Here is a 24,856-nt window from a genome sequence, read left to right on the forward strand (position 1 = left end):
GTGGAGGGAGAGAGAGAGAGAAAGAGGTGGAGTTTTTCTTAAGAAGAGGCTTCTACACCAGGACTCAGGGCGGCACCAAGGGGCGGGTCAGAATATTAACAGGGAGCCATTGTATCTGGACTGTATTTCTACTGTTAAAAAATTCTGGCCGCAGTGTGGAGAAGGATTAAAGGCAAACAAGACTGAAGGAGCTAAACCAATAGCAGGCCCCACGACCTCAGCACTGCTGACATACTGAGTCAAATCTTCATGGGGGGCAGTGGAGCCCTGTCCTCTGCATTGCAGGATGTTTAGAAGGATCCACAACATCCACCCACTAGATTCAAGGATCTCATTTCTGGCTGTGATAACTTCAAACAAGTCAACATTGCTAATTATTTCCTGGAAGGCAAAGCCACCCCTGTCTGAGAATTTCCGTGTGTGTGTGTGTGTGTGTGTGTGTGTGTGTGTGTGTGTGTGTGTGTATACACAATTCTTTATTTACTAGCTTGAGCCAAATAGAGACAGTATGGGTGTGGGCAATCTCTCTTTTGGCAAATGATTTAATAGATAAGAGTTGGAGACTTTATACAACATCAAATTTGTCTGAAAAATCAGAGATTTTTGTATCCAAGTACTCAGGCAGCATGAATCTGCAGAAGTGAGTTCACCCCATGTGGCCCCGACTCCCCACGCCATCTTGACTTCTCACATTGCTGGTCTTCCTGCTCCTGTGCACAGGAGCTTAAAACCCCTGCCTTGGTTTCACCCTTCTGCCCCGTATGTAACCCTTATGCCTCTTTCTGATACAAATATTTAAGTCAGACCTCTGAGATTTCTTTAAATTGATTTTCTTCCCCATCCTTCATGGAAAGAAATGGAAAACACAAACACACAATGTGTATCAAATCCTATACTCCTCCTGGATTTTGTTGCCAGTTTCCTGCATGTCCTGGATGCTTTGAATAGAATTCACTTGCACAGGGGGTGGAGAGGCAGCTCAGTTGGTGAAACCACACTATGCACACTGCCATGCAAGTGTCAGAACCAAGGTAAGAAGAATCCTGAACGGTGGCATGTGCTTGTGATCCCAGCGTTGGGGAAGATGACTAGGGATCCTGGGGCTCACTGGCCAGCCAGCCTACCGCACGTGCAAGTTTCACAAACCAAGATGGACAACCACTGGTGAGCAATAACAGCTCTACTTCTGGCCTACACTTCCACACCACACGACACGCACACTCCTACATCACACACCACACACACACACACACACACACACACAAACACACACTCCTATATCACATACCACGCATACACCTCACACCACACACACTCCTACACCACACATATACCACACATACACACACACCACCCACCACACACACATATACCACACTCACACCCCCCCACATTATACCCCCGACCCCAGACAAACACACACGGACACATTCACCCATGCCACCACACCACACACACCATACTCCCTCCACACAACATACTCCTACCACACACACACACACACACACCATATACACACACCACACACCACACACACATTCCCATACTACATGTCCCACACTACACACGCACACACCACACACACCACACACATCACACATGTACACACACATGCATACACACTACACATATACCACACACACCATACACACTATACACACACGTATACCACACACAGACACACACTCACCACACACATCAGAAAGAAAGAATAGGCCACTCTTATTCAGCTGGCTAAGCCTCTGCCCTGTTCCTTGAGGAGAAAGTGTTTTCCAAGTGTCAAGGCGACAAAGCAAAGCAGGTGTGTTTCCCTCTCTGCTTTTGTACGTGGTAAGCCCGTAAGTCTGGGGCTGGATACAATTTTCTTGAAGCAATCAAGAGTTCAGGCAATTAGGAAGTCTTCCAGTATAAAGTAATTCAATAGGATTTATTCCCACTCATGCCTGTCTGTGTTTTAAGGGCAAAAAAACACCAATGGCCATTCATGTTAATGTATCTGAAATGTGTTTTAAAATGAGCTTTATATATACTATTTGTAAGTAAAGGATAAAGTTCTAAGGTTGCTCAAATAATGGAAAATGTGACATGGCTCTGAGAGAATGAAATGGGCCATAATAATAACATACAGGAGACACATGAATGGTGAGAATTAAAGTAACCCTGACAATTACTTCCAATTTGAACTGAGGTGAAGAAAATCAGAATTACAATACTCCTGTGATTAAACTTTGATGAGATGAAAATGTCATCATTGTTTGATGAGGATTTATGAGAGTTCAAAGAATATGCATGATTTAACCACAATGCACCAACACCACAGGGCTGAATAATCTTCATCAGTATTTCTCGACTCTTCCTTATTGCAGGCCACTGGAGAAATCTCAGCCCTCTCCTTCCTCAGTTTGACTGTTTCCATATAATCAGCTTTCTGGGAACAATAAGATCAACTCAAAGCCTTTGTGATGAACTTTGACATTGAAATCTTGGAGTAGCTTTCCAAGGAGCATAGACTGAGGTTTAGGCTCATACTCTTGTTTCACTATTGATTTAAAAATATTTTGTTTTTATTTTTAATGATGTGTATATGTGTTTGTGTGGGTTTATCCACATGAGTGCAGTGCTCTCTGAAGCCAGAAGAGGGTATCAGATTCACTGGAGCTGGAGTTATGATGGTTGTGAACCACCCCATGTTCATGCTGGGAACTGAACTCTGTTCTCTAAAACAGTATGGCTCCAACCACAGAGCCATCTCTCCAGCCCTATCTTAATGTTTGTAAAGAAATGATTTTTAGAAATTTCCTAAGAGAAATCAGGAAATCTTGCCTTTACCCAGCATTTCTTGTTGAACATCAGGATACTGAACATCTTTTTCTTATTCTTAAGAAAGATCTTCTCTTTTAACCTGAGTTTTGACAACTCAAGTTAGAGCTTCAGTCTTCCCTAGGTGCTACACAGGCCAGTTCTCTCTGGGGCATTAATGCAACACAGAACAACACAGCTTATGATGTTGACTTAGCTCAGGGACCATTGAGAGAGAGAGAGAGAGAGAGAGAGAGAGAGACAGAGACAGAGACAGAGACAGAGACAGAGAGACAGAGAGACACAGAGAGAGATACACAGAGACAGGGAGACAAAGACAGAGAGACAGAGGCAGACAGAGAGATACACAGAGACAGATACACAGAGACAGGTAGAAACAGACACACACAGAGTCAGGAGACAGAGAAAGACAGAGAGACAGAGAGAGATACAGAAAGACACAGAGACAGACAGCTATACACAGAAAGAGACAGAGACAGAGACAGAGAGCAGAGAGACAGAGGCAGACAGAGAGATACACAGAGACAGATACATGGGGACAGACAGACAGACAGACATAAACACATAAACACACACAGGGAGATATATATAGAGAGAGATAGAAAGAGAGACAGAGAGAGCTGTGTAGTCTGTGTGCCTTCACACATCGGTCAGAGGACAATCCTGAGTGCCATTCCTCAGGCCTCCTCCACTTTTGGCTTGACACAGGGTCTCTCAGTGGTCCAGAACTTCCAGTAAGCTCGGCTAGTTGGCCAGTGAGCTTCCAGGGATTCACCTGTCTTTGACTCCCATCTTAACCATTTCTAGGGTTCCAGCATATGCCGGTACACCTGGGTATTTTTATGTAGGCTCTGGGGAGATTTAAGTCTTTCTTGCAAGGCAAGCATTTTACTGGCTGAGCTGTCTCTCCTAATCCCCTTTTAACAAAAGTTCCAGACAAGGCTTCCCTAGGTAGCTCAGACTAGCCTGGAACTTGTCATCCTCTTGGGTCAGCCTGCCAGTTACAGGGACTGTAGACAAGTGTCACCATGCCATGCTGGCTGCATATGGACTTTTCTTTATGAAGAGACAATGGCAGTTTTAATAAAACTTATGGTGGGAGTGGTGTAGAAGAGTTTATAACCCATGTTTCTCACTTTTATTGCCTAGAGATTAATGCTGTCCTTCCTCCCTGCCCCCTCCTTCCTGTCTCCCAAAACCATTTCCCACACTCATTGGCAGTGGGTATTCAAAGATTCAGTGCCTTGTTTCTTCCCCCCTCCCTCCGGCTTCTGCCTGTCTGCATTTGTGTACCATCTTGTAGTTTGGAAACATGATGGTAACAGGTACATTCAGTCTTACGCACAAACTGTTTTCTTCTTACTGAGTGAGATAATATTGGCAAAGGCATCATGCCAATTATTTCCAGAAGATATTGCCACTGTGGAAGTGTTACAATTGGACTCATTCAAAAATATCTTGCACATTTCCAAAAGTTGTCTTTTAACTCTGGAGTCTGTTCCAGGCAAAGTGCTCACACTGAAGTTTGGATTATTTACAAATACTGTTTACAAATATCCTTAAATTTTATTTTTAGATATTTAATAAATAAATTCACAATTTTTTTCTCTGGGTCCCTGGACATAGAGCTGCTAATTTTGAGCAAAAATGAAGATGACACATTGTAGGAGAGGTTTTTGGCTTACTCTAGCTCACCAGAGAAAGTTTCTCTGGCCACTCAAAGTCCCCTTTAAAGACACTACGTAAGTTTAGCTGGTTTATCTATATGGAATTTGCACTTGAGGCTTAACTCTTCCTTCAGAGGCCATTGAGGTGATAAGGAGAGATTAGGTCGGGCACAACAGAAATGTTCCAGTATATTGTTATCTCAAGTGATATAAAAAAATCAAAGGCATGAAAAATACAGATTGTGGAAGTTGGAGCTCCTGGAACCTGAATGCAGCTCAGCTAAGACTCCCCAAAGGGCACAGTGGCTGGGAGCAGGGAGTGTGGACCGCTGCCTGGGTTAAAACCTCACTTCTGTCCCCTGCTAGTCCTGTGACTGAACACACTGATTGACTTTCTTAAACTTTCGTTTCCTCTTGTATCTGTGTAGCAGCAACAGCTGCCTGGAAGGTTTCTGTAAGGGTGATATTGGGGGAGTCCCGGACTGGGTGCACAGAAAGTGCTCAGTTGTTGTTGTTGCTGAGCTGTGGAAACCCTCAGCAGAAGCTGCAATTGATCTTCAGCTCCAGCCTTTTCAGGACCGACCGAGCTGCATCTTAAATCATGATTTTGGTGATGTTTTCTCAAGGAAAAAAACCCCAATTTCCTAAGTTTTCAAAAAGTATAAGTAAACCCTCTGTAAGAGTTCACCTTCCTCCCTTTTGTAAAATCTTTTCTAAGATCCGTAATTTTCCTGCTTCTCAGTATTTAATTTATTGCTCTGTAGTGGTATGGTAAAATAAGGATTCCTCTTGCATGCATAATACTTACATACAAACATACCTACATACATGCATGCACACATATGGTGTGTATGTGTGTGCACGTCACTGAAAGCAAATATAGCTGTTGAGAGATTGGGCCAACTGTATCTCCTGTATTAGATGCAGGAGAATCATACAGATGGTTAGGATTGAGAAAAAGTTTCCAGATTTTGATTTTCTACTATGTGTAGTGTGAGGTGATTTGTTTATTTCATGAAACACTTGTTTTCCTCATCTGTGGAGATGAAAACAACAGTGATACTTACCTTGTAATGAGCCTTGAGATAAAGTGATTCAAACAATATATAAACTCTATAGCCACATGCTTTTATAGCTGCTAATTATTCTAATTAATTTTTTCTCTGTCCTCCTTACCCTTGGATAATACTTTCAAAAAATTGTACTCTTCTGTGACAAGTGGTCCCTTGAAAGGGAAGAAGGACGTAGGCTGAGAGTTCCCTTTCTTCACACAGATGCCTCTAGATCAGAGTATTTCTTCTATTCATCCACACATGCATCCATCCATGCATCCATCCATGCATGTGTGCATCTACTCACCCATTCATCTTATATTTCATGGACACTAGCCATTTGCTATCTCTATGGTACATAAAAAGATTGCTAACTTGGATATCATGGTTTTTTTTTTTTGAGATTTCAGAACATGTGAAGATGTAAGAACACAATTCAGTTATCTAAACCTTTAACGTCTTCTTAAAACCCAGACAAGGACCTCTATCATCTTCATAGCCCTCCTATATACAAATGGTAAATGGGCAGAGAAAGAAATCAGAGAATTAACACCCTTTATAATAGCCACAAGTAATATAAAATATCTTGGGGTAACTCTAACCAAGCAAGTGAAAGACCTGTAATGACAAGAACTTCAAGTTTTTAAAGAAAGAAATTGGAGACGATATCAAAAGATGGAAAGATCTCCCATGCTCATGGATTGGTAGGATTAACATAGTAAAAATGGCCATCTTTCCAAAAGCAATTCCCATTAAAATATCAACACAATTCTTTACAGACCTTGAAAGAACAATACTCAACTTTTTACGGAAAAACAAAAATCCAGTATAACTAAAACAATCCTGTACAATAAAAGAACTTCTGGTGGTATCACCATCCCTGATCTTAAGCTCTATTACAGAGCTATAGTAATAAAACCCACAATGGTATTGGCATAAAAACAGACAGGTGGATCAATGGCATCAAACTGAAGACCCATATGTAAATCCACACACCTATGGACACCTGATTTTCAACAAAGATACCAAAATCATACAAAATGGAAAAAAGAAAGCATCTTCAACAAACAGTGCTGGCATAACTGGATTTCAGCATGTAGGAGATTGCAAATTGATCCATATCTATCACTCTGCACAAAATTCAAGTCAAAGGGGATCAAAGACCTTAACATAAATCTAGATACACTGAACCTGACAGAAGAGAAAGGGGGAAATGATCTCAAATGTATTGGCACAGGAGACAACTTCCTGAACAGAACCCCAATAGCACAGGCACTGAGATGGACAATTAATAAATGGGACCTCATGAAAATGAAAAGTTTCTGTAAGGCAAAGGACATTATCAATAGGACAAAAATGGCAGCTTACAGAATGGAAAAAGATCTTCACCAATTCCACATCTGACAGAGATCTGATTTCCAAACTATATAAAGAACTCAAGAAACTAGATATGAACAAACCAAATAATCCAATTAAAAATGGAGTTACTGAGCTAAACAGAGAATTCTCAACAGAAGAATCTCAAATGGCTGAGAAACACTTAAGGAGATGTTGTTCAACATCCTTAGTCATCAGGTAAATACAAATCAAAACAATTATGAGATTCCACCTTATACCTGTTGTGAAGAGGAACATTCCTCCATGGCTGGCGGGAGTGCAGACTTGTACAGCCACTTTAGAAGTCAGTATGGAGGTTCCTCAGAAAACTGAGAATCAACCTACCTCAAGACTCAGCTATACTGCTCTTTGGCATATACCCAAAGGATGCTTTGGGTATACCTAAAGGATCATACCACAAGGACACTTGCTCAACTATATTCATAGTAGCATTATTTGTAGTAGCCAGAACCTGGAAACAACCTAGATACCCCTAACCCAAAGAATGGATAAAGAAAATGTGTTACGTATACACAATGGAGTATTACTCAGCTGGTAAAAACAATGACATCATGAAATTTTCAGGGAAATGGTTAGAACTAGAAAAAAAAATCATCCCGAGTGAGGTAACCCAGACCAAGAAAAGCAAACATGACATGTACTCCCTCATAAGTGGATATTAGCTGTACAATGAAGGATAACTATGCTACAACCCACAGACCCAGAGAGGCTAGTATCAAGGAGGGTTACCTTGGGGGGACACCCAGATCTCCCTATATTGTGAGTGGACTGAAGGCAGGTGGGGGTGGGAACATGAGAGATCAGGTTGTGGGGACATGGAGTGGTAGAGTGCTGAGGAGGATGGCTTGGGGATGCATTGCAGGTCAGGTGGAAGCCTGGAGTAGGGGAATCTCCCAGGAGTCTACGGGAGGACCCCAACTTAGGCTTAGCAATAGTGGATAAGTAGCCTGAACTGATTGTCTCCTGTGACCAGACTGGTGCCTTGCCCAATTGTCATCAGAGGTGTTATCCAGCAATTGATGGAGGCAGATGAAGAGACCCACAGCCAAACATTAGGCAGTGTTCCGGAATCCTGCAGAGGAGCAGGAGAAAGGAGTGTAGGAGCCAGAGGGGTCAAGGACACCACGGGAAGACTCACACAGTCAACTAACCTGGGCTCATAGGAGCTCTCAGAGACTGAACCAACAACCAGGGAGCCTGCATGGGAGGACTGACCTAAGCCCTCTGCGTGTATATTACAGTCGTGTAATTTGGTCCTCTTGTGGGACTCCTAACAGTGGGAACAGGGGCTGTCTCCGACTCTTTTTTTTTCTTTTTTTTTTTTTTTTGTTTTTCGAGACAGGGTTTCTCTGTGTCACCTTGTGCCTTTCCTGGAACTCCCTTGGTAGCCCAGGCTGGCCTTGAACTCACAGAGATCCGCCTGCCTCTGCCTCCCGAGTGCTGGGATTAAAGGCGTGCGCCACCACCGCCCGGCTCTGTCTCCAACTCTTTTACTGGTTTTTGGGACCCTACTTCTCACACTGGGTCACCTTGTCCAGTGTTAATAGAAGGTGAGGTGCTTTGTCCTACTGTAACTTGACATGCCATGTTTTCTTGATACTCATAGGAGACCTGCCCTTTCCTGGATGGAGACAGAAGGGGAAGAGATTGAGGGGTGGGAGGGGGAATTGGAGGAAGGGCTGGAGGAGAGGATAGGGAAGTCTGTGGCCAGGATATAAAATAAATACAAGAAAACAACAACAAGAACAACAAAACCTCCAAAAAACCCAGACAATGAAGAAGTGGGAAAATCAGAAAAAAAAATGGTAAGAATTAGTTCAGGTGACATATTGATTTGGACATTAAGCAGGCTGGCATTTCTATCTTAAGCTTTCCATGCCTGTTAAAATACTCTGCTTGCTGAAGTGTTCAACTGAACTAAATTTCATCTAACATCTGGCCCTTGCATAAACACAGCAATGAAAACATGTCTTGTTGCCTCCGCATTGGGTATAAATTTTAGAAATCCAATTAGTGTTGCATTCTTGGTGTGCACTTTCTTTTCCTTTTGTGTTTGAACTGATTTTGAGCTCTTACCTGGAATCATAAGAATTCAAATATTTAGCATGCACATCTCAGCAGCAGAGAGCAACTATGTTGAAGAAGAGGGCTCTGTGGCATTTTGTCACGATTATTAGACACTCTTTAATTGCTCTGTCCTTGTAGCAAGCACTCATCCAGTGGATGTCAAGCCTCTTACAATACAGGAGTGAGAGTTGGAAAGGGAAACACAGAGGATAAATACGACATGTTTGTAGCCATTCAGGAGTTTAGAATCTAGTGGAGGAGACAGGCACCTAAGCAAATCATTTCACCGTAATATGACATATGCTATGAGAGATACATATTAATCTGGCTCCCAAGGATTATTCATCCATCAGATTGGTTGCATACTCCATAAATGATTAACCCCAACCTTGCAATGAAGGTCTATAACTGCTAAAAATTGAGACATTCTTTAAACCAAGAACAGGGTGGAGGGAGGGTGCTAAGTACTTACTGCGCCTATATTATCCATCTGGATGGACAGGAGCTGCCAAACACCCTGAAGGCAGACCATCCATGTAGCAGCGCCTGTCAGTTGTTGGAGTCTGTGTTTGGATTCACTGTGATGATAGCTGATGTCCTATAGTCTAGTTTTCAGATGTGGACATTATGAATGAAGCCAATGAAAACCCAATCTTCACTGTCTGTAATCAGGGCCTACCCCAGTATAAACTCTGCAGGCTTTCACAAAGTATAAATGATTTCATGGGATCTACCACCTTGATACTTATGTATCAAAACCTCCTGTTCATTTTAATGGGAGTGCAAATACTACAACTGAATTTAAAACACCACGAAATACACAGTTTACTTTCAAAAACATTTGAAGATTTATTTGTGTGAGTCTAGTAACATGATCTGCAACAGAAGACATGGAACTCAGCCACACTGCTAATTCTTTTAATAGATTTTTCCAAATATTAGACATTATAGTTTAAATCTCTTTAACATTAACTCTAATGTTGGAATAACATTTCAGTTAATAAACAATTGTGAATATAACCATACATTTATTTTGCCTGGTTCATCATGAGTTACAAATTTATTGTGATTTGGGTGATAAAATGATAAATAATTGTTTGTATATTTCCATAAATTGCATGTTTACTTAATCTTGAAAAGAATCTAAGAATACATCACAATGGGATATATAACTTAGGAGTATCTTTTAGCTATTGATTTTTGACTTAAAAGAGTAACAGTATAACTGCTCTTAAATTTAGTGTTCACAGCATATGTTGTAGAACATTTGTTGGGTATGTATTTTCACAGGCTATGGGAAATGATTTGCAAAAAGTGAGTAGTCTCAGTTTTGATTTTTGAAATTAAAGGTCTAACATTTATTTCTGAGAATTATGGTTTTCAAAGGTTTATGTTACTAGGGTTTTCTGAAAAGCATTGAAACCTAGACATGAACTCAGAAAATTTGAGGTAAAGAAAGTGAGTTTTGTTATTAATATAGTAACCATGCTTTCCTAATAATTTCCACTCTGTCAGTTTATTGGGGAAAGGTGTAATTACTATCATGTCCAAAATGTTCCAGATTTGCATATCTTGTAGTCTTATGATAAGAACTTTTTATAGTTTTTATACGATTGTTTATTCAATTGTCACAGAGGCAGTGCCTGCCCCATTTGTGACATTTGAGGAGGGTGTCAACATGTTGCAGCAAAGGCCCACGCAAGGATTAGTGCAGCATTTTAATCTGTTACTCTCTTTTGGAATTTTGCTTCTATCAATGAAGTTAGACTAGTACACACATTGCCTGGATTCATCTGGAAGAGCTGTAGTGCTTTTTGCAATTGATCTCTAATAAATCAGCTCATTTCAATCATGCACACTTTCCAGAGATTTCTATATGCCTTATGAAATCTTCAACAGTGAGTTGCTCTGGCCAGCAGTGTCTGGGAGCTGTGGTACGACACCCCTCTGATCATTGCAAGGAAAAGGATTTCTGAGTAGTGTCAAGTGAGAGAAGCAATTAAAATCACCAGTGACTTAGGCTCCAGAAAACATTTCCTTGTAGTATAAAAAATTAGGAGTTTTGGAAGAAAATGGAAACATGCATTTAAAATCTGGGTCCTACATTTGAACGAAACCCTCAAAATCTTTATAAGCATGACTCCCTCTTCACTGTTTTGACAGACGATGTGCATTTTCAGTGTATGGACAACGTTGAAATTTGGGGGCTGTCTGTGTCCTCTTCCTGAGGGAGCACAGTTGGCATCGTTCCGTGGCTCATATAAATCTTTTATGTCTTCCTGATTTTTCCTTTCTGATCTCTCTGCTGTGTCTGTCAGTAGTTGTCCCTTGGGAACAGCACTATGCTGTTCAGCACTGTGCACTTCATTAATAAGAAGGGATTAAAGGAAAAAGCCCTGATCTCCTAATACACTGGATAATTTGGTGCCATCCACAAGGCAAGAGACCCCTGCTGCATAGATGTCATTAGAAAGGTACAATTTCATTACTGTTTTACTGGCAGAGCCTTGAGTGAAATTCAAAACATATTGTTTTCTATGCAAAGATGAAGCATGCTGAAGCCCTCGCCCTCTGCCCTTAAACAATAGATTGTAAAACCACGCTCTTTGTTTTCACATCCATGTTGCCTTTGATGATACTGGAAATTATACTTTTATTAAATATTGGGCAAAATTAAAAATTAGAAGAGATTATTGGTATTCTTAAATCCCAAATGAGAGTCATATATTTTTATCAAATAATATGCTTGTTTTGACTACCTACTGTGTGCCTGGCACCATGCCAGTTGCCACGATTCACTGTTTCTCAGTCCCTACCATATTGAATGCTATCACCGGAAATGAGTGTTAAGTGAGTACGCACAAAGTAAACTGTGCAGCACACTAGAAATAACCACAGGCCAGGGTCATCAGATATCTGCTGGGCCATTCCTGTCAACTGAGTTGATGTTGACCTGACGTGTTTGTTGATGGCCCATATCACCCTCTGAACTGAAGCACCCTGACCTTAAGTCTATGTGGTGTATTGTGAAGACACTTGAAATAGTGGGCACAAACCCCCCTTGGGAGGCTTATGCCCTGGCTCTGTGAGTGCCACTCAGTCAGAGAGTGTCCTTAGGCTCTGGTGTAGCATATTTGATGCCCTTGAAAAGGAGCCTGGGCTTCCAGCGTCTACTGTAAAGTTTGCGGGTGGCACTGAGAGGCGTACGCTAGTCTTGTAGCTGTCTGGGAACTTGCACACCAGTTTCCTAGCACCGAAGAGAATTAGGTTTAATAGTGGTCCATTATCTCGTTGCCACAGACACAAAACTGCCATTAACAATAAGAAGTCACACACAGTTGGAGTTCCGCTTGGGAGAAGAAAGCCCTTGATTATTGGCTCTTTTCAAGCTCTCTAGTCTTACAGAGATGGGTCTTCTCTCTTCCACTACTAACTTTTGTTTAGCGAAGTTGACATTTGTAGTGTGATGTCTAAGACAAATGCTAGGCTAGACATTTACAATGGTAGAAACTGGGGTTTCCACAGAGCATTCTACTGGCGGAAGGCAAAGCAGTATGGGAAAAACAGATGTTTTAACAAATAAACCAGGCAGTAGGATAAATACTTTAAAAACACATTAAGCTATGTGCAGTAGGAAAGAGTAGGAAAGGTGGGTCTCACGGGAGCTTGAAACAGAGGTGGTCTCCTCACCCCTTTATTCGGCAACCGTGCTGTACCTTGTCTGCCACGTATTTTAATTCACTGTAGGTATTAATACACTCACAGTGAGGATCACCAACAGTTGTCATGGGAAGTGAGACAGCATCAGATGCTGGGATGGGGCAGGACTAGTTTACACTGTCTAGAATAAGCAGGGCTTGGACACAAAAGAAAGGCCCAACTCAGCTTCTCAAGATCTTGTCAAACGTATCTCAGCTAGTGTTTCAATATGGACAACAGAATGACAAACAAATTCCCCAGTTTTGCCAATAAACTTTAAAAAGTAAATGAAGCAGTTGAAAACTTAGGTGGTTAGTCTTGTGTGGTGTGTTTAAGACTCAGCACTGAAAACAGAACAGTCGTTTGGTGACAGGACAGGTTCCCCTCGCTCTGACGCTTGTCAGGCCCCACCTCCCACCAGACTCCCTAGGCCTGTCTATCCTGAACCTCAGTGATGTCCCATGTGTATGCTCCATTAGATGGAACTAACACATTGGCAGATTAATATTCTTTCCAAATTTCTTGACTTTAGCCCTATAGTTTCTTGGAGTTTGAGGAGGAAGAAGGATTATAATGAGTTGGGCTTGGGATCTGCCAGTCAGATATTTGCAACATAAATACAAATGGCATCTCAGCAATGACCCTTGCTAATTTTTCCCTCTGAGGTAGTTATAAATAAGGGATGGCTCATGAAACAACTTACTACTTTTCTTCTCTTGAATGAGCACGGCACTGTGACATACTGCATTTTGTCATTGTTCAATCAATCCAATGAAGTCAATATTAAAGTGAGGACTGGCAATACCAGCTCCATCCCAGAGGTGCCCATATGCTCTGTCAGGCAAGACTTGACCAAATCTTGGTACACATTTTCAATTGTTATTAATGAAAGGGAACTCAATAAACTAGTTGCATATTTGCTTTGGGTATACTTTAAAAAATATATCTGTTTTAAAATTTCATATTCACTATAGGTTTCTTCTTCCCCCATTGATACTAGTAAAATACGTGTTGTTTAAACTGAGTAATAAGATGTGACAAGGGAAACCTGCAGGTGGCTGACTTATAACAAATCTGTCTCCTTGATGGGTGGCAGGAAGTCCGAGGCAAGCTCCAGGGAGTCTCTTCTGCTCTCAGTGCCCTCTTCTAGTCATACTGAGGACAGTACCTCTCCAGAGGAGTCCTTCCCCTTCTTCTCTTCTCCACGGTCAAGGTCAATGACGTGCACCAGCCCCGGCTTCAGAATCAAGTCTTCCGTCTCCACTTGGCTCCTGTTGTCCTCCACCTCCATGTAGCTCCCTTTGGTCTGCTGCGCAGCCTTGCTGAAGGCTTCCTTAAGGCGACGTTTGAGCTCCACATCGGGACAGAAGACATACTCATAAAGGGCCCCCGCGAGCACAGCTCCTATTATTGGTCCAACCCAATATACCTGGGGAAAGACGGAAGAAGAGAGGAGAGAAGTAGAGAAAAGTGGAAAGTGGTCTCATTGGACAGCCATGAATACAGAATGTAACTGACTTAAATTAAGGCAGCAACTGTGCTAAACACGTACATACACACACACACACACACACACACACATATACACAAACATACACACACAGATAGATTTGAAAATAAATGAAAAAATATACCAAATCTACTCAAAAGATCCATAAATTATTAAAGAACATTTGAACATAAAATAAGAAAGAATAATGTCTTCTATTTTATTTATTTTAATATTATATTTTTAATATTCTTATGGTGGTGATGATGATGATGATGATGATGATTTATTTGAGACAAGGTCTAGCTCAGGCTGCTCTTAAGATTCATTACATAGCTTAGGCTAGCCTTGAACTCACATTCCTCCACCCTCAGCATCATGAGTGTTAAAAATATTAGTGGGGCCGGGGCGGTGGTGGTGCACGCCTTTAATCCCAGCACTCGGGAGGCAGAGGCAGGCAGATCTTTGTGAGTTCGAGGCCAGCCTGGTCTACAGAGCAAGATCCAGGAAAGGCGCAAAGCTGCACAGAGAAACCCTGTCTCGAGAAAAAAAAAATAATAATGGGTACTGTCACATCAGGCTTATCAACTTTGTGGTAAGTCTTAGCATAAAATAGCTCTTCTCTGGTGGCTCCACAAAGCAGACTCTACTAGGAATTCTTTAAATTAAGAAGAAAAAAGAATTTTTGGAGCATGTTTCTCTTATGTATTCTATATTAGCCTTGATTAGCGTTACCTTGATTTTCTGTATAATCAAGATCATGGTGCAGTTCTATCATTCAGGGTATTTGTTATTCAGTATGGCACAATGAATACAGTCCACACTCCACCACTCAGCAGTTCTGAGTGCTTACGTCAGGAACTTTTTCCATTTAGAGACAAGGTCTCTTGTATCCCAGGTTGTCTTGAACTCACCATGTAGCGGAGGATGGCCTTAAACTGCTCATCCCACAGTTTCTTTCTCTGGAGGGCTGGGATTACAGGCCTGTGCTACCATGCCCAGTGTGTATGGTACCGCAGAGAGAGCCAAGGGCTTCCTGCATGCTGGGCGAGCACTTTACCGATTAAATTATGCCACGAGTGACTCAACGTCTGTGCCTTACTGTCTTCAAAGCAGGGCTATTATATATTCCACATGGCTTCGAGGACTAAATGAAATACCACTTAGTGGTGTTTTGCTCATGGAAACCAGTTCAGTTCCTGCTTCCTAGACAATTTAAAGCTCTGTGTATGACTTGGCTGTTAATTAGATGCATTTCCTCTGTAAAATTCGGTGACTTTATTGCAGAGGAAACACTATAGCTTATTCATCTCTCTCATTGGAGCGTGTTTCTCTTTGCATAGTGCTTTAGTGATGGCCTCTGCTGACTTTAGGGCTGGTGACTAGGTAGGGATGAGTGAGTGATTCTGCAGAGTTTCAGTAAACAGCATGTTTTATTGCATCAGTGATGCACCCAGAATGAACTAAGCTTTCAGTCTGATTAGGCTGAAGCATGTACTATAGAGCACATGCACTCTATAGAACGTTAGGCGCTCATCCAACAGAGTCACCTGGGACCAATCCCTTGTTTACTGAGCACTATAACGGACTGTACTGAGCATGGTTCTTATCTCACTAATAACCTTTGATACAGATATTCTTAAAACATACATTCTTATGGACTGGAAAGTTGACAGTTTGAGAGGTCACAAGCTTACTTAAGATAGCATACTTAAATGATTGAGTTGAGATGTCTGGTTTACATGACTTCAGAACACTCTTTTACCAACTTACTGTTTGCTCTCTCACTTGAAAAAAGTTTATAACTAGGTCTCGCTTAAAATGCCATCTGGAAATTAACTGTACTTGGCATCTTCTCTGTAGAGCCCAAAGGAGAGCCAAGCTTCCCCCTGAAGCTGAGCTCATATCCTTCACAGGGAAGTAGCTGCGAGAGCTGCTGGACCAACCAAGCTCCTTATCTTGAACATGAAAGAGCCCAAAGGCGAGTTTATCTTCCCTGTACCCTTTCAAAGGAGAAACGAGAGCCCTCCTCTAAATGCCTTTGCTCTTTGTTCCCTTGGTAAGATCGCAGGAGGTCGGTGTTACTTCACAGACCTCGAGTCCACAAGGAGAACAGCCACTGTTAAACAATCACTACCCTTCCCCCACCCTGGAGGAGATGGCTAGCCCCATGTTCTCAAAACTCAATCTTGGTGCCAAATTGCTATTCCCAAACAGAGTTATGTGTACTTTAAAGTACTTTTCAATTTTTATGAATAATTTTACTGCTGAAAACAGAAAAACACATAAACTACATAAGTGTTAGAAAAAAAACCTCCTAAATTGTCATTATATTACCTAATTAAAACCTGCCCATTTATTGGACAATCTATAAACTTCACATTAAAATTTTCCATTTGGGGGCTGGGCCAATGGCTCACTGGGTAAAGTTTCTCCATGCAAAACAAATGTGAGGTTCTGAATTTGAGTCCCTAAGACCAAATAAAAGCAAGACACCATAGTGCATGCCTGTAATTGCTGTGAGGATAGGAAATAGTAAGTGGAGATAAGAGAATCCCCAGGACGGCTAGCCTGGTGGTCTGTGGTGAACATCAAGGGACCCTGCGGCAAACAAGGTGGAAAATGAGAACTGATCCCCAAGCTTGTCTTCTGACCTCCACATGCCATGGCAGGTGTGTGCCTACACTCACACATATGAACACACACAACACCAACATACATCACACATACAGAGAAAGCAAATTCCATGTTAACATAGTAAGTCTTTTCAGAAATATCAGTGGCAAAATGACCAGTCCAATGAATGACTTTGGGGATCAAGATTTTGCATGTCTGTGCCTAAATTCTGTCTTAACAGCTCAGTACACATTTTGTATGAGGGAATTTGTACAGTCATGTGTGACATTTTCCTTTTTGCTGGGTCATGCCATCCTTGAGTAGTTGTGGCTGAATCCATTGCAGCCACATGCATAAGATCAAAGCACAAACAACAGATTGTTACATTCATAACTTTACAAAATGTAAAATCACATTCACAATATATGAATGGCAATAAAAGTTACGTCTATTTTAAGCTTGCATGTATATATCATGTTTTGTAGGTTATTTAAGTTAAAGTATGAGTGGCTTTCACAATTGCCTGTGATTCAAAGAATATAAATTCTTTTGTTGACAGAAACAATTGAAACAGAAATGATTATGACTCTCGCCACTCTAGGCCCATACTGTCAAGAAAGTTAGTCCTGAGATTAAAAAGTGCACCTTCTTGGGGCTCATTTGTTTTTCTAGACAGAGCTGTGGTGACAAATGGCATCAGCATCTACATCATTTATTTGGTGTGATCCACGGTCCCCATGCTTCCAGCTCCTGTGCTATTAATTATGTTGTGCTTATGTAAACTAACATGGTTAAAAGCCTTTGTCATAGGTGATACCTTAAAGTATTCCTTTCTTTCCTTTTAAAATAATAACTTCAATCTCTGTTGTTGCTGGGAAGGCTTTCTTTCAATGATTTAAACACTAATATTCAGCACACCCTTAGGATTTAAATTTATTCTACATAGGAAACCCTATGTTCCAAGTTTTCTGCTGCAGTCTGTCAGATCTATGTCCAGACTAATGGTTCAAGGAAACCCAACTGTCAGTGAAGACCTAGAACAGAATACCGAGATGCTTTGTACAGGACTCTGCTAGGCTTTTCTCTGTTCCCTGTGACAGAGGCAATAACCAGCTGAGAGCTGGAGTCGGGGAGAGAGCCACAGAAACCAGTAAGCTAATTTATTTAAGACAATAAAAAGTCTTGTGGACACTTGTCCTAACTTCAGGAAGGTGGGCATATCAATTTAGTAGTTACCCAGTGGTTTTCCCAGTTTCCCATGATAACTGCAGGTCCAAAGGATCGGGCTGGATTCATACTGGCCCCGGTATAATTGATCTGCAGGGAAAAAGAACAAAACCTCAGACATTTTGGAAACAGGGCTCTTAACATTTGCTGAAACTTGCTGCTCTCTCCTCAGAGAACACTGAGATTTAGCCGCTTTGTAGTTGGCCAAGTGATCCATCACTTAACATCAACAGACTCAACCGGATCTGAATGAGCTGTGGATTTTGTGGCACAATCTGCAGGGTACATGGATATGTCCATCTAGTTGGCAGATCATTTTTTAACATGTATCTCTCTGTTGAAAAGATAACACTGAAGTAAACAACACTCTTGAAATAACGCAGATGTTGCAGCGGTTTGGCACTGGCCGGGTCACTGGTTACATTGGTAAAGGCTCCAGAAGGCTTGTCCTAGGAAACAATACAGCGTTCTCAGCTGATTAATACTAAAAACAGCTGAAGAGAGCTCTAGCTGTAAACAGCATCTTCAGGCCTGCTTCAGGGGGAGGCTAAGTGAGACGATCAATTATTCAAATGGACTTAAAACTTACTGCAAACAAATGTCCAATTGCGACGGAAAATCCAATTGCTAAAGCTATTGAACCGGTAACATCAGTCCGTTTGGAATCACAGCTGGCAAAAATAGTGAAGACCAACTGGAATGTGATTATCAACTCCACCAGGAGCCCGTGGCCAGCAGTAAGGTTTCCATGAACCTAGAGAGACGGAAAGATACTCCATCAGAATCGAAGCAAGAGTCTAGGTCTACAGCAATGAATGGGTTTGAATCTGCATAGGAAGCAATGGTTAACTTGAGTCTTTTACCAACCCCAGACTGCGATTTCAATGCCTTCCACCTCCTAAAAGGAAGGAATCAATTTATTCTCATTTTGGGCCATTACAGATAATTACTTTTACAGTGACTGAATTTTCACTGAATGTTGTTTTTAGCAACACAAGCAAAATGTGTTACTGCTGCACTTAGAGCGTAAAAGACGCTCTTCAGAGATTTATAATATTACAAAGCAATTATTAGACCCATTGATTAGGTTTAGATTAGTTCCTAGGTATCTCAACTAAAGCATGAGCCCGGCATTTAAAGCCAGCCCTGGCGCTGAGCTAACCAGTGATACTGCCAACCCACAAAGAGTAAAGTGGGGATCCAATGACTGTGGGTCGCCCTTTTTTGTTTTTGTTTTTTTTTCAATGGGTTTCTCTGTGTAGGCCCGGCTGTCCTGGAACTTGCTTTGTAGACCAGGGTGGCTTCAAACTCAGAGACCTGCCTGCTTCTGCCTACTGAGTGCTGAGATTAAAGGCACGACACTTTCTGCAGATCATCTAAAGTCCCCTACACGAAAAGTAACCAATTGGTGGCCCTGCTAGAAAACAAATAATTGTAAGGCCTTAAGATAAAAATATGGTCAAGCCAGTCATGCTGATTTACACCTGTAATCCCAGCACATAGGAGGCGAGGCAGGAGGATTGCTACAAGTTCAAGGCCAGCCTCAGCTAGATAATGAGTATGAGACCCTGTCTCAAAAAAAAAAAAAAAAAAAAAAAACCCAAAAAAACCATACTCAAGTTGTTACTGTAGTGGGAGAGAAAGACAACACAAAGCATTTTGAGACCTTTTAAACCATGTTCAAGTCACTCAATAGTGAATAATAATGTCCTCTCAATAGCTTTCCTCTATCTAGACAGGGTTTAACTATACAGTCCAGGGTGGCCTTGACTCCTGATGCTCCTTCTCTGGTCATATATGTGGTGCTGGGACTAGAACCCAGGACCTCCTGCATTCCAGGCAAGCACTCCTTAATCGACCCATTTTATGAATGCCTCTCAGGCCACTGAGTCACCTTTCAGCAGAGTTTGCAAGCAGCCTGGAGTTCTAGTACAGAAATAAGAACGTAAGCGTTCTTACCATGGTGACGCCCAAGCCTCCCACCACGCTGGGTGGTGTGACCAGGTAGAGGATACCAGCTCCAATGATGGCGCCCAGGCACTGGGCAGAGATATAGAAGACTGACTTGGCAATGCTGATCTTTCTGGTGCACACCATGGCCACTGTCACAGCGGGGTTGATGTGGCCGCCACTGATGTGTCCAAAGCACTGCACCATGGTAGCAATGCTGAGTCCGAAGCAGAGGGAGATGAGGACCATGTCCGTAGGTAAGGGGTTTTCCGATCCACCCCAGTTGATGGTGGATCCCAGGCTGAGCAAAACGAAGATAAGCATGGCTAGAAATTCTGCTGCGACTGCCTTCCAGAAAGCTTGAGTCCAGACCCCTTTGAAAGCCACCATGATCCTCTCTCTGCTGCACGACTGTCCACACTTACTGGAAGGAAGAACACATTGAGAATCAGGAGCCACCAACCCGGCTTTCCAGCTGGAAGGGGCGCTGAAATTTGGCAGAGGGGGTCTGACCTTCAGTCTTGCAGGCTGAGGATGGGCTGCTGAACATTCTTTGCAAACCTAGACAGAATGCTTCTGGAAGTCTCCTTAATTAGTAGCCAAGAGGTCGCTATTCTGATCCTTGGATTTCCTAGTCTCTGGACAGCAACCCCAGCTGTCCCTAGAAATGAACTATCTCAACCAAGTTCCTTAGGAGCTTAAGAGTAAGATGTGTTTAACTGGGAGTTAGTTCCCTCAGGCACCCAGTTCAAGGGGAGGCGGCTTTCTGGAGAGATGGCTCAGCAGGTAAGAGTACTGGCTGTTCTTCCAGAGGACCCGGGTTTGGTTCCCAGCATCCACATGGTGGCAATCTATCACCTGTGACTCCACTTCCAGAGGCTCTAAAGCCCCCCCCCCTTTGCCATCTACGAGCACTACACCCAGGTGGTACACAGACATACATGCCGGCAAAACATCCATCACACACATGAAAGAAATCAGTTGAAAAAGAAGGGGGTAGAGCATTCGGTGCAGGACCCATCCCCAGCACCTGTTGAGCATCTCTACACCCTCTGCTGTCTGCTGCAAGAAGCAGCTCCTGTGAGCGAGGATGAGGCCATCCCAGGGACTGGGGGTGTGGAAATATGGGGAGACTTGAAGGGGGTGACAATGGGGGTGGTTGTTCTCATATTTCATTATGTATACATTTCTGAAGAATAAAGACAATGTATCTTTCTGAAGATAAAGAAAAAAATTCTTTCTGAACAATGAAGAAAAACATATCTTAAAAAGGCAGATCTCTTCCAGTTTTGTATTTTGTAGCTTCAAAGAGGCATTTTGAGCATGGATTTGGAGAGCCCTGTAGCCACTCCTACCCTCAGGATTTGGAGATTTGCGAGGAAGCTAGGACAGCACAACTGTCCTTCGGGAAGGTAAGCTCTTGGAGGGTAGAGCTGCTTCTGGTGTGGACCTTGGGGATAGGCGGGGACTCAGCAGGGACAGAGACACTCCCTGCTGTTGCCCTGAGCAAGGAGGTGGCAAACTGCCGGTGGCAGTAGCTTGGGAGCCAGAGGGGCATCTGTGCCCCAGCCCCTGGGCAGATCTGGGCTTGCGGCACCAGGACGTGACAATCACAATCCCCAGTGGGGAGCCTGAGAGGCTTTGGAAGGGCGGGGCTGTGGGCACTCCAGGCTGGTGCCAGGCTCCCCGGCAGTGGCCAGGTGAAGTAGCTGTCACAGGGGCAGGAACCAGAGAGGGGAGCTTTTAAAAGGGTTTACAACGCAGAATAGTGCCTCCTCAGGCTCCTTTGTCCCCCAGCTAATGGGGCATCTCTCCAATACACCTGTTCCTCCCAAACTCCTGGAGGCTGGAGTAAGTGAGCCAGCCCCCTGCAGTCTACCCACCCTCAGGGTACAGAGCCAGGAAGATTAGCAAGAAAAAGGGGGGAGTGTCAGGAAACAGAGCAGAGGCTCTGTGGGGAGGGTTATGGTGCTTCTCATTGAGGACTTCTCTCCCATGGGCTTGGCCCTGGAGCTTTATATGCCCCCTCTTGAGGAGCTGTGGAGGTGAGGGAGCAGGTCCAAATGGGGTCAGGAAATGAAAGATGCCACCGCAGCCTTTGGGAAGGGAGTCACTCTCCTCTTGACGTCTACCTTCTTTACTGACTTTCTTAGATCTTCGGAGTTGAAGAGGGTCGGGTTTGAAGACACCAATGCAACTACTTATTTTAGCCAGAAATTGTTCAACTCCCTGTTGGAAGGGCAGTCACCCCAGTTACCTCCTTACCTAAGACATTCCTTTTTGTCCCTGGTCTGTAATAAGACAGATAGGCAGCATTTAGCATAGTAGACTATAGGAAGGGCTGGCTGGAAAACCAACGGCTCAAGGAGGGTAGAATTGTAACCTCCCCCACACACTGAGAGGTTCTTATCTTTTGAACATCACTGATTGGCCTAGGGAGCCTGGGTCCTGTGTGGCCAGTGAGGAACCCTGTATGACACAGGCTGGGGAGGCTTTCTTCACCTTTAAGACTTCTGCTTTGCTGTCAGTTTGACAGTGGGGCTTTCCTTCTGACCTGAAAAGGGAAAGCACGCTGTGCTCATGCTCACACGCCCAGGGGAGCAGCCAACTATACCCCAAATGTCCCCTGCCCAAGTGAGGCCCGCTAAGTGGATCACGCAGTTCTGAAGGACCCCAGCTGGGATAACGTTGACGTACGCCTTAGAGGAAGATAATATAGAGACAAAAACAGCAGTTGGAATGAGGCAGAGAGGGGACCCGGGGGAGCCATTAGGCAGGTCCCCCAGAGGGAGAAGCTCTGAGAACTCACATTGAAAAAGGAGTGAGGAGCGTCACTTCTGAACTCACCAGCAGCCCAGGTTGGAGGCAGGTGGCAGAGGGCAAAGGGCTCTTACAGGCGCTGTCCTCTACAGCCCGCCACAGAGGAAGGAGGACCAAGCAGGAAGCGAAGGGAGCTGGGGGGGCAGGAACAGTCCCTGCTCAGTAGCAGAGCACCCAGGGGAGGCGGTCCTGGAAAAGGCCAGCCTCTCTCTAACACCCTTTGTCACCTCTCCCTGCTCCTTTGCACACCTGTCCCCCTCTCCAGAGACCTGAGCAAGAAACCCAGTTGCTCTTTGAAGATCAAATCTTCATCAGTCAGAGAAATTAAAAAAGAACACAACACCCAAACCTGAGAACCATAAGGAGAGACCTTAAAATGGTTTTCGCTCCCTCTTTTTCTCAAAACCCACAACAATCCGATCTCCCCAAACAGCCTCAGCCAGCTGTGGACCTCACAACCTCTAGTGTGTGTGCACCTCTCTGCCTTGGTGGGAATCTCTCCAGCATTGCCCAGAGACCCTAGATCACCATCAATGTGCCCTGGTGTGTTTACATTCATAGGAACTGGACCAACACGATTTGTTTTTGCTGTTTGGGTATTTTTTTTGCCCAGAACAAAGGGGGATTTGTTGATAGGACCGGGCAGCAGTGAACCAGACACAGTACTTCCTAGCTGAATACTCTGTCTCATCCCCTCCTGGACAGTTCCTGGGTGAGTGAATTTTCTAATGAAAAATATTAGAGTAATTTCCCATGCTGAAAAGCATCCCTTTTCTTCTCCCTTTCTCTGCTTATCTTGTGTCTAAACTTGGTCCCCAGGCTTAAAAGAACCCCACCTGTCCTGTTGTCTGTCACGCTCTAGATTCTGTCTGAGAAGACATGGATATCTGCAATGAGAGAGTTCTGTCTGTTAGTGCTCAGAGGCACTGTTTCCCTAAAGCAGAGGAGAACTTACCCCCACCGCCTTGCTGCAGCTCTGTCGCTCATGCCGTCCCTGGCCAGAGTGCGGCTCTCATCGCCTGCCCCTGGGCTCCAGTGAGCTGGGAGTCAGATTACGGGCACTTGTCTGATTGGGTTTTTGGAGTGCAGGGGTGGAAAGATTCTGCACCATGTGGCAATCACTAAGTTATATTTGAACTAGAAATCGTCCCTGTACCTGATCGCTATAGACACAGGGCATTTCAGGAATGCAAAGCACTTGCTGACATATTTCTTTAGCTACTAATCTTTTCAAGTGAAGACTTCCCTGCATGTTTATTTGGATTATTCCGATCACCAAAAACTGGGGAGGATTTGCCTTGTTGGTTTCTTATTGAAACTGAACGACTATTAGAAAGTGGGTTTGTATGAGCCAGCAATTCAGATGAATTGTGAGCTAGACATTAACTTTCGAGTGGCAAATAGCCAGTGAGTTATACTTGAAATGTGTGAGCTGAGAAGATAATGATAATATATAGCTGTAACTCCACTTACAGTATCTACTCCCTCAGTCCAATAATAATGATTATTATAATAATTTCTCTACATGAAGCAGCAGATTTTAAAAACACAGGGGTTAGATAAGGACAGAGTTATTGGGAAGAGTAGATAAAATTTAGTATTTGGAAACCTGGGGACAGGGCTGACTATATACTTTGCTGTTCAAAATGAATGCAGGACACAGTGCTCGAAATTATTGAGGATTGTAAGATTGTCATAACAGGGAGTTGAGCAGAGTGTGGGTCCCCTCTACATGCATGGCTACATGGTAGGAAATATCTATATGCCCCATCAGGTCCTCATTACAATTTTTTTCCCTTAGATAGACCATAGGTGCATATCAAAGGAATAATCTTAACCGCTGATTTATGAGTGCATCTTAATAATTAATCAATGATGTCTAATCAATATAATGATTATCAGGAATTCATTGCTCAACTCTGCAACTAAAACTGTAATATATAGTTCTACTTGTGGCTTCTCTGGCTCTCAACTGATTTCTTTATTTCAAATTGAAGATATGTATGTGTGTATGTGTGTGCATGTGTATGTGTGCACATGTGCGTGTGTAT

The 24,856-nt window shown here is 43.1% G+C and overlaps 1 protein-coding gene across 2 annotated transcripts; it reads right to left on the reverse strand.

Moving 5' to 3' along the window:
- Positions 1–13,853: 13,853 nt before the first annotated feature.
- On the reverse strand, positions 13,854–23,801 carry Aqp4 (aquaporin 4). 2 transcript variants are annotated; one of them, XM_059246472.1, is made up of 5 exons: positions 23,761–23,801; positions 19,995–20,409; positions 18,625–18,789; positions 18,045–18,125; positions 13,854–14,132 (listed from the first exon to the last, which is right to left on the reverse strand). In XM_059246472.1, exons 1-5 carry the CDS (start codon positions 23,790–23,792, stop codon positions 13,854–13,856), a joined length of 972 nt encoding a protein of 323 aa, XP_059102455.1. In that variant the 5' UTR covers positions 23,793–23,801. The 2 variants fall into 2 exon arrangements, with proteins under 2 accessions (XP_059102455.1, XP_059102454.1); XM_059246471.1 differs by lacking the exon at positions 18,045–18,125 and having other exon boundaries at positions 23,761–23,792.
- Positions 23,802–24,856: the final 1,055 nt, after the last annotated feature.

Source organism: Peromyscus eremicus, chromosome 19 (assembly GCF_949786415.1).
Source record: "Peromyscus eremicus chromosome 19, PerEre_H2_v1, whole genome shotgun sequence".
Taxonomy (NCBI): domain Eukaryota; kingdom Metazoa; phylum Chordata; class Mammalia; order Rodentia; family Cricetidae; genus Peromyscus; species Peromyscus eremicus.